Below are 10,146 nucleotides of genomic sequence, written 5' to 3'. Positions count from 1 at the left end.
ACAAAATGCTATACAAACTATCCCGACCATAAAAAGAAAAATTAACAACAACAAAAAACATTTAGCCTTATAATGGCTTTAAATCGATATTTCATTGGGATGCACAGTATTATCAGCACGATATCAGCAGATATTGGCTTTAAAATGATGACTATTGACTATAGCAGTGGGCTAAATAACCTTTATGTTTTCACAAATTACTTATAAAATATATAATAAAAACAAATATCAGTTCATAATCTTAATTTTTTTGTAATGGTTTTGAGTTTGTCTTTTCTGGGCTTGTTTTAAATTTAATCGCTGTGGGCTCAGTGTATAGAATGCTAAATAAAAAATACCTGAATAATACAATTATTATAAACAAATGTATTCATTATCAGATTTTAAACCATGGACATAGTTATAAAAAATAAAAACGCACAAATGAACAGTTACAATACTACCCTCTGCTGGTAGAGTTCTATTACTACACCCGTCGCTCAATTATGACGTTATTCACGTGTGTCTTTCCATTGCTCAGCATGGCGACCATGGATGTATATGGCGACCTCCATTCGATCAAGTAACCGGAAAACCAGTGAGTTTTTCCCTCCTGTTTTCACTGAAAGGATTAAAAGGATTTAAAAAAATATTACATGCATCTTGAACTGATTATCGGACACATATTCGTTTTAATGTCTGCATTAAAGCATGCTTCTTCTTTTTTTAGTTTAGTTCAATGAATGCTCAGGACATCACCTTTGGGTAATAATCTGGTCATAATCTGGGATAATGGTGCAAATACCATTTAGTGGATTAATGTTCACGCACAGACTAGTGAGAATTTGCACATCCAGCCAAAGGCATGTCAGACAAAGGGACATACTCGTAAAACTGAGAAAAAGTAGATGTGAGAGAAGAACTTTTTCAACTGCTCCTGTGAAATTCAATGAGAATGAGAACTCCCAGTTCACATCTAGACAAGCACCCCTGGCTAGGAGGAGGAGACCGCTGTCCCCTCTGGAGAGAGTCAGTGACCTGCTGCCTCAGGATGCTCTGAACCCAGAGGTGATGCAGCTGAGAGAGCAGCAGCAGGAGGGACCAGCTGCTGTAGATACCCCCACTGCACACTACACACATGAGCAAAGTGGACATTCTGAGACAACTGCAGTAGAAGAGATCACACTCAAAGACAGTGAGACTCCAGAAAGGTGGACATCATCATCATCTGCCACTCTCCCAGGGGAGAACTTGCTTGTATTTGGAGAGCTGCTCATCGCCGAGTATCGAAGGATAAGGGACGTGGAGTTCAGAAAAATGTTCACGCTTCAGAAAGGGTCTCGTCTGCAGAGCAGCTGGGGGTTTATTCCACATGACAACATGGCCGGGCATTCAGCGGGTAAGTTCCTGAGGACGAACCTGGGTGTTCCCATCCTGGTACGGCGTGCAAGTCTGGAGGATTATGTGCTGTATATGAGGAGGGGACCTGCTATCGCCTATCCAAAGGTACCCGTTTGTGTCCTATTTGTCTTTCAGGGTTGTTCCGCTTTTTTAATTGTGCACTGAATTCTTCTCTCTGTAATCAGGATGCAGCAGCCATGCTGATGATGATGGATGTGACAGAGGGTGACTGTGTGCTAGAGTCAGGTTCTGGATCAGGGGCCATGTCTTTGATCCTGTCCCGAGCAGGTCAATACCCAATATAATGTCTCACTTTTTGTCCATACTAGACTGAAATATAAACACAGAACTCTCATACCCACAAAGGTTTCCCGCCATTGCAGTATAATGTTTGATTTTCTTGCTGTAATTTTTCCCCAAACTTGTACACAAAAACATTTAAGTAACACAGTTAAACATGTAAAGATTGGTCAATTAAGCAGATCTTTTGATCTCAATAATATCATTGTATATATATGTGTTTTAATTGTAAAGCGCTTTTAGAGCTTCAAAAGCACTGTATAAATTAAATGTATTAGTATTATTATTATTACATTATTATATATATTGTCCCTTTATTTTCTAATATTCAGGTTTTGTCAGTAAGTCAGTACTGAAAAAAAAATCTTTATTATAAATGATGAAAATCAGCTCTATGCTGCAGTCAAGAAGCAAATCTCAGAATGTATCAGGTATGCAAAATATTCCATGATATTTAATATACATAAAAAGTCTGTGAAGGTTGCAGCACTGTTGTCTCATTGTGCTTGTGGTTTTTCCAGTTGGATCTAAGGGCAGCGTGCTGAGCGTGGAGGTCAGGGAGGATCATCTCAAGAGAACCATGTTGAACTATAACCGCTGGAGGACATCATGGAGTCTGCGACGGGGAGAGGAGTGGCCTGACAACGTTCAGTTTCACAACGCGGACCTGTGCACCTCTTCCTCGCTCCTCACTGGTTGGGGATTCAACTCGGTCAGTGTGTCCTTTAAACATGAAACATGAAACAGAAACAACTTTTACCTACAGAGAGCAGAGTATACTATGCCTCTGGGTAATGAACACATTTACCTGATGGATTCTGTGTGTTTCAGATTGCTCTTGACATGATAAACCCTCACCTGGTTTTACCCACTGTGATTCCACATCTGCACCCGGGAGCTGTATGTGCCGTCTACCTTGCCAAGTGTGTATATCCACAGATCCCAAAACGGAACCAAGATTAGGGCTTCAATCAGAAACAATACTCAGTATAATGTGCAGTGGATTCAAAGATATACAGTAGTTCAGGCACAGTCATCACAGGGACACCATCAGTGAAAACATGGCTGCCAGCAGGGAAACAAAGCATCCACAGCAGAACACTCGCATATCTACACCTGCTTAAGTCTACGATCTTGAGAATATAGCATGTTCACTTGTTTTCTGAGTTGTTGATCTACTGCTGTCTCCATCAGTAGGTCCAAATGTGTTATTTTGGGTAAGTTTCTTACAAAACTAAGCGGCAGTAGAGCAGCAGCGCCTTGTGCCTTGCGAAGCTTAAATGTCCATTTTTCTCTATGGACTTCGAATGTGTCACAGTGGACACATTATTAAAGACCGCCTCCACAAGGACATCCTCTGGTCCACTGCAGTTTCACACTCACTATATATTATGTAAGTGTGCAGCGTGAATGCCAACCTTTCTGAAGCAGTTTTCAAAAATTAATTCAGTGCAATCTGAAAAAAGCTTGTAGTTGGAAGAGATGTGAACAGTATCACTTTAATACTAATTATTAGTTGGTAGCGTATTGTCTTTATAACGGGGCAGACAACATAATGCTTTCTGTCTCTCCATCTAAAACCCAGTATAACACAGGTCACTGACTTGCTGGACGGTGTCCGATGTTTGGCGCTGCCACTGCTGTGTGAAAAGATCATCGAGGTTCCAGTTCGACACTGGTTGGTGGCTCCAGCCGTGCAGAAGGACGGGCAGTACTGCGTCCGGAAAGTTCCAAGTCTGGATGAAGATCACAGTGAAGACGAGAAGGAGGAGAAAGAGGCAGCATATGAAACAAACAAAGGTGATTTGAAATTAAACTCCAGATGTCATGTTTTTTTTGTATTAACTGAAGTGAATCCTGATGGATTTGTGCATCTCTCCAAGTTGGAATATATGCTTCAGAAGAGTTGAGCGCACATGGACATCCACCATTCGGGAGCATTCCTTACATTGCCAGACCTCACCCTGAACAAATGAGCCACTCAGGTCAGTTTTTTGCCACACTTTCCATATTACCTGTGTAAGAACTTAGACACTGAAAATGTAAATAAATACTCTATTTTTTGTATTTCAGCCTTCCTGGTGAAACTGAGGAAGTATGTTCAGTAGCAGCTCAAGCCTTAAAGGAACCCTGGATATATCAAATGTGTAGAATACAGTATTGTTTTCCTGCTGTAAATAATATGGGAAATAAAACAAAAACCTGATGTTGCAATATCAATAGCAATGTGTGTTTAAGTTAAATAATAACGTAGTAAAATAGTAAAGAAACAAATCACAAACTAATTCAAGTATAACCATTTATTGAAAACTCATGAGGCAGTGTTCTATCATTTCACAGGCACAACAGCAATATTAATAAAACACACCTAGTAGAATCCCCAGTTAAGTGACAGATTATAAAGACATGCATCCATCAGTGACAGTCAAAATTAAAAGTAATTATTTACTATTTTACCATTTGAATTAGTGGTTGTCCAAAAAAAATAAAGCACTTCAGTGAATAAATATATAAATATTACACAAATAGCAAGACCAAACTTTACACCAATACTCATTTGCATATGATATAAATGTAACAGCATTTCTTTTTCTCCATCAGATTTCATGTGTGACGTAACATTAGCTCATGCTTGTGTGAACCGTGAACAGTGATGGATGAATCAGTCCCATGTTGGCAAACATGTTAACACAGAAAAATAGTGTTAACACAACTGCTCTATCAGCATTAATAGAAAACTGACAAGGTGATGAAACTTTACTCCTCATTGATCCAGTCCATGGACGCGTCGTACGTGGATTCATGAGATTCATCTTCAAACAAAGAAGGGAGACAGAAAACTGGTGAATATTCCAACCTTGGTTTTCATAGAAATATAAAGCCTCTATTGTCATATTTTCAGTTAATTCACTGTTAATATAATATACATTTAATATAAACAGATGAGCCACAAAGAAATAATTCATATTCCACAGGGAAACCACAGACCTGGCAACCCTGCCCTCACTATACAGTTTGCTCATAAGGAAAATGAAAATGTTAATTTAAACAGGTTACATCATTATCTAATGCAATTATGTGTCTATATTTGAGATAAATACATATCTTGGGTGTATTTTCCTACATGTACAAATAACACGTGTTGGTGGCAAATTTTATTTCATTTAATCCAAATCTTTCCATTTACTGCCCCCCTTCATTAAGTCACACCTGACAATATTTATTAAATTCTGTTTTTTCACCTTTTATCCGTCTAATTCTTTTTTAAAAACAAGCTTTTTAATTATATCTGAATGTCTGTTTATATGCTTAAATATGTGCACATAAACACAATGACCTGCGCAACTATAGATATTTAAAATAGATGTCAGACTACGCCCCCTTGTGGGGAAACTTTCACATCACATGTGCTCTGGTATTACTCCCTCTCCTCATCTATCAACCAGTTTTATTCAGTGCATGTTGGTCTATACATTACTATACATTTCAAGATGCATAAATAGAGAAAAATGATTATATTATATTATAATTGCATACATATTATATTATTATTATAACATTATAACAATGTGCAGCACTACAATCACTTTTAACTAAAATAATCCTTGTCATTACTTCCCACTATTACCATCGGAAACTAAACAGACAGTTAATCCCCAACACGCACATGTACACTGAAAGTGAATTTTCAGATATGATCATTTGGACTAGGGCAAGATAATTTGGGTAAAATATGGAATTACATTTTTTTAAACATATTTTGCAATATAACATATACATTTAGTTCAGAATTTACTGTGAATGTGAAAGTTTTAAAGATTTGGACCTTTCAAAATTCAAATGTATATATTGCATTGTTTTTTTTAAACTGACACAAAGAATAATCAAAAATAGAACACTTTACAGTCTCACGGATCTGCTGTACATCAAGTGTACAGTTTAAAATTGTGAAATTGTTCTGCCCTACTTTGGATGCAGATAATTGAAAAACATCTGGACGCAGACCTTTTATGTTTGAATACAGTTTTCGACATAGACAATTGTGGACAAAGCTTTTGTGTGATAATGTCCCAATTCTACCCTGGTATGTTTGAAGGAGAAGCACATTATATGAGTGCATTTTTCTGTCCGAACCTGAGAGAATATTGAACTTTGATCTTGCGAGCTGAAGTGTATTCTGATTGTCCTGGTGATTGTAGCCTTTATTTATGGTTACGGCAAATGATAAAAGTTATTGTCACATCCAGGGGGAAGTCCCATGAACACAAGAGCATGCACATGAGTTATCACCAGCACTTTGGAGGACAAACAATTTTGTCCAAATTTTAACAATTTAGACAATGACCATTAATTCTTCTTCATTAACTCTTGTTGAACTGTAACGGCTGATTTACATAACACAACCATCACTATTTATTTATTTTTGTTGTGGTGGAGGAAAGGCACAACATCCACCATGTATGGCCTCAGTAGCCAATGTCAGTGGCCATTGCGCCAAGACAGCTTCCTGTAAAATGTTGTCAAATATGTACTGTGTTGTATTTACATTTCAAAACTAAACGTGCGCTAGAACGCGATTAAACGTGTCACGTTCAGAATCGGCCGTTTTATCGCGGATGGCGGATTTTCTTGTGTGATTTTTGCATTCCCATAGCAACCTCCACATAAAAGCCACTTCAAGCTCAGCTTCAACTGTTCTCTATGAGGCAGCACAGAATAGGTTTCTTTTGAAATAGGTTTCTAAATGAATGTTTAGTCTGGGTCAGGTCTCCTTGCCCTAACATCAGTATTAATGATACCTACTGGCACAGCAGGAGGAATGCTGCTTGTGGCTCTTGGTCTCTGTCACCTTCCTGCAAGATGCTGTGGCTCTGACTGGAGTTTTCTCCAAAGGCAGCGAGAAGGTGAATGGGTGTGGATAGGTGCTGTCTGTAGTCGGTGGAGCAGAACAGGAGCCCAGGTTCTGATCTAACCTGGTAATGCGGTTACAAAGAGCACAGGAGATTGGGGAGGCAGAGGGCCCGTGGGGAAAATACATGCTGCCGCCACCACTATACTGTCGCTGGGCACCACTGTGGTGCTCTGACCTCTCCCGCTGCCACACAGAGTGAGAGGGCACAATGGCCATCACCTACAAGGAAAGAGAATGAGACAGACAAAGTATAACATAAGAAAACTCTTTGAAAAATAATATCACACCATAAAACAACAGAGGTTAAATTTCCAGCCAGAGAAAGAAATATAGCTCTGTAGAGCAAAAACAAGAGCCATATACATTTCCCAGAGCAGCACCATTTCGCCGTCTCTTCAGGCAATTTTACTTTAGTGTACCTCTTCACAGCAGCGCCTGCTGACAGCAGCTCTGAACTCAATGCGAACCCACAGCTTGTCCCGCTGCTTGAGGAAGTGGGGAAACCGCTTCCTCCAGTTCTTGCCCAGTGCCCATGGAAAAATCTCATACCTAATCTCCTCCTCATCCTCCTCCATGGTGTTGGCAAGATACCTACAGGGTACACATGAGTGAGTTTCTTTCATGCCAAACAGTAGCAGGGGTACAAAAATACCAGACTGCCATTGCATTTTATGACAACCCAACATCAAAAAGCAACAGCTGTGAATCTTTTCTCTAAAAACTTACAGTGCAGTGAAAAAATTCTCCCTGGTGTAATCAGCAAGAGAGAAGCAGGCTCTTTTGAAGTACACAAAGGTCATGGCAAGGAGGTACTGATATTCAGAGAACAAAACAGCAGTCGGTAAATAACATTCATTCATCGAAAAGCTTCAAAAACAGCCCAGGTTATTGGTTGTAAAACAATAAACACTGAACATAAACAATTAAAAGTACAATACATTATTCATATAAATACACATTAAATGTATAATAATAGTAATAATTGCCTTGTCTGTCATTTTACAGCAACAGTCCATCCTCAGGAAATCTTGAATGAGGTCATCGACTGTAACCAAACACATTTATTTATTATTAAATGATACAATTACAGCATATATTGTTGTTGACGTGTGGCAAAAGGTTGAATTTTATTTTCCCCTGGATAATTAGATATTTTTGCATCCATGACAAAGACGTAGGAAGGCATCCTGGTAGAGTGAAGGAGGAAGAAAGGAAGAGAAAGCAAAACCAATAAACAGGTCACAACCATATTCTCTTATTTTTGATTGTACAGTTATCATTGTAATTTCAGGGACTTGGTGAAATAAATGTTAGGGGTAAACTGCTTTAAATGCTGGCACACTAAACATGAATGCTTTTGTAGATGTTTCAACACATTTGGCAATGATAGTAATGTCATTGGCCATTACAGCAGTGTAGCAGGCTGTTGAATATTTTCAGTTCTTGTACTGGGCTTTTTCTGAATTCTGAATGGCCATTGCGTTGGTTTTGTCATGCAGACCTGGCAACCTTGACATGGATGCAAGAAACGTGCAACATGCTGTTGATACATACCAAAAAGTCCAAAATATGAGGCCATTTCCTGCCGGTGGATGACAATAGTTGGAGGAACGGCCATTCTGACACGACACACATCATTCTGCCGTCTCGGCTGGTTCTTCCCAGATGGACCCAGGATGTTTCGGCTTCTGGTTTGGAGAACGTGAGAGCCGTTGCACCGGGCAGTCACTGACGTGGGAGTGAGACACCTCTTCTGTGTGTGCTTCATTGTGCTGCAGTGTAGGTCGTGTGAGGAGAGCAGGTCTCTGCTGTGTCCTGTGAGGTGATGGAAGGTAACTACTACACAACGTGAAAACTCAAATACAGCTCATGTCAGCCTGACACCAAACAATGTCAGTCACAGATACATGGCCCAAAGTCAGAATAAAATAACAAGAGTTCTGCTGAAGATGTGGCATTCTCCCTCCATCATCAGTATTGACTAACAGTTCGATGTTTCAATTGTATCAGACATTGTCATAAATCTTGTAGTCTTGGCTCATGCAAAAGATGTGACATTGTTAAATACATATAGATGGACTCTAATCTAACCGGAAGAAAAAGAGGAAGAACTTGGGTGAGATACAGGACAGTGGTGAAACATAACACGTTGAAACATGAAAGGAACCAGAGAAAGGATCAAATCAAACATATATACACAACCTTAAATATTACAGACTGTGATTGTCCTTAATGAAAATCACAGTTTACCTGATTGGAACCAGACCCCGAGCTAGCTAACATGCCTGCTAACAACAATAACAGTTCTTTGGAAGCTAGCGTTTACATTACTTCAGCTGTGTGTGTACAGTGAGCAGGCTGTTAGCAATAACTATGTTAAACAGGAAGCTAGTTTGAGTTTAATGTTAGTCCTCACCCCTGCGGAGCCTCCTCTTCATTTCAACAAATGACAACTAACTTGTATAAGAATTTACAAACACGGCGACACAGAGACAGGCGCCGGGAAACGCTCAGGCGAATGAATAGCTAAAAAACAGCAGATAAATTTGTCAACAAATGTATTTGTGAGGAGATGGTAGTTTAAAACGCGCGAATGGCTCCGCGCGCGACTTTACCCCGACACCTGCACGCGCACACGTGTTTCCTCCTCCCCCTCCTTTTTCTTCTTCTTCTTCTTTAAACGGTACTAAAATACGCAACTAACATGATGGCACTTAGGACAACAGGAATGTCTTTTTTCACTTCCATAAATTTTGATTTGTAAACGTAAAAACATCCAAAAAAAAAGTGACCAATAATTTACTTTTAGCTAAAAAACAAGATCACAAAATGTTTGTTTGCATCACAGATAACAATAATAATAATAATAATAATAAGATACATATTTTCTATTGAACAGTTTAAAGTGAGAAATTAAAATTTAATCATCTTAAATAGGATTACTGTCAATCAGGAGGTCTTAGAATGACTTGAAAGACGCAAGCTCCCCTTTTGTGGCGCTTCAAAATAAATCACTATATCATTAGAGCTGCACAACAATATCCATATTTATGATTATCCCGATAAAGGGAATTCACTACTGTCATCTTATTTTAAGTGCTTTATATAGTGATGCTCTATAAAATCATACAATCATCCATATTTGAATCATTGTTGAGTTTAATGTCGGGCTTTTCAATAAACAAATGAATGAATGAATACTGACCTCACTGAATTCATTGATAGTATTTTCGAGGCCATTTTATGGCAAATTCGGTGTGAAAATGTACTGACAATAAGAATGGTATCATCCTCTGAATAACTGCATGATTAACTTAAATTATAAAAAACAACCAGCTCACCAAACTTTTCTCTCCTCCCATACTTAAGAATGGCATGGCCCAATTGAAATTCTGAAAACCTTGCTGCAGCGCCCCAAAACCTTTCATCAGAACTCTAATCAGCACGCACACTTTGCTTTTTTCTCACCTGAAAGTCACCCCTCCATCACGCCTGACCCAGCACATAATCAAGTCTTCCATCAAACCTAAACCCCAATTAGGAAAGGCATGTTC

General features: G+C 38.9%; 2 protein-coding genes across 2 annotated transcripts; one reads left to right on the top strand and one right to left on the bottom strand.

Moving 5' to 3' along the window:
* Nucleotides 1-517: 517 nt before the first annotated feature.
* On the top strand, nucleotides 518-4,926 carry trmt61b (tRNA methyltransferase 61B). The gene is made up of 8 exons (XM_044048020.1): nucleotides 518-577; nucleotides 710-1,485; nucleotides 1,566-1,668; nucleotides 2,202-2,392; nucleotides 2,512-2,603; nucleotides 3,266-3,480; nucleotides 3,564-3,665; nucleotides 3,754-4,926. The coding sequence occupies exons 2-8, from the start codon at nucleotides 772-774 to the stop codon at nucleotides 3,786-3,788; spliced, it is 1,452 nt and encodes a 483-aa protein (XP_043903955.1). The 5' UTR covers nucleotides 518-577; nucleotides 710-771; the 3' UTR covers nucleotides 3,789-4,926.
* Nucleotides 3,966-9,230, bottom strand: spdya (speedy/RINGO cell cycle regulator family member A). Its single transcript, XM_044048021.1, has 7 exons — nucleotides 9,009-9,230; nucleotides 8,147-8,407; nucleotides 7,579-7,637; nucleotides 7,319-7,404; nucleotides 7,012-7,183; nucleotides 6,484-6,811; nucleotides 3,966-4,493 (listed from the first exon to the last, which is right to left on the bottom strand). The coding sequence occupies exons 1-7, from the start codon at nucleotides 9,028-9,030 to the stop codon at nucleotides 4,438-4,440; spliced, it is 984 nt and encodes a 327-aa protein (XP_043903956.1). The 5' UTR covers nucleotides 9,031-9,230; the 3' UTR covers nucleotides 3,966-4,437.
* Nucleotides 9,231-10,146: the final 916 nt, after the last annotated feature.

Source organism: Solea senegalensis, linkage group LG16, assembly GCF_019176455.1.
Source record: "Solea senegalensis isolate Sse05_10M linkage group LG16, IFAPA_SoseM_1, whole genome shotgun sequence".
In the NCBI taxonomy this organism is placed as follows: Eukaryota; Metazoa; Chordata; class Actinopteri; order Pleuronectiformes; family Soleidae; genus Solea; species Solea senegalensis.
Note: the sequence above shows the minus strand (reverse complement) of the source record. Positions and strands in the feature narration are given on the sequence as shown.

Excerpts from the sequence above, each read along its gene's own strand:
- trmt61b (XM_044048020.1), top strand. The coding sequence starts at position 772 with ATGGTGCAAATACCATTTAGTGGATTAATGTTCACGCACAGACTAGTG. Across the intron at positions 2,393-2,511 it reads CTGGTTGGGGATTCAACTCG|ATTGCTCTTGACATGATAAA; the intron begins GTCAGTGTGTCC and ends TGTGTGTTTCAG. Across the intron at positions 3,481-3,563 it reads AGCATATGAAACAAACAAAG|TTGGAATATATGCTTCAGAA; the intron begins GTGATTTGAAAT and ends CATCTCTCCAAG.
- spdya (XM_044048021.1), bottom strand. The coding sequence starts at position 9,030 with ATGAAGAGGAGGCTCCGCAGGG. Across the intron at positions 8,408-9,008 it reads GAAGAGGAGGCTCCGCAGGG|GACACAGCAGAGACCTGCTC; the intron begins GTGAGGACTAAC and ends ATCACCTCACAG. Across the intron at positions 7,184-7,318 it reads GAGAATTTTTTCACTGCACT|GTATCTTGCCAACACCATGG; the intron begins GTAAGTTTTTAG and ends TGTACCCTGTAG.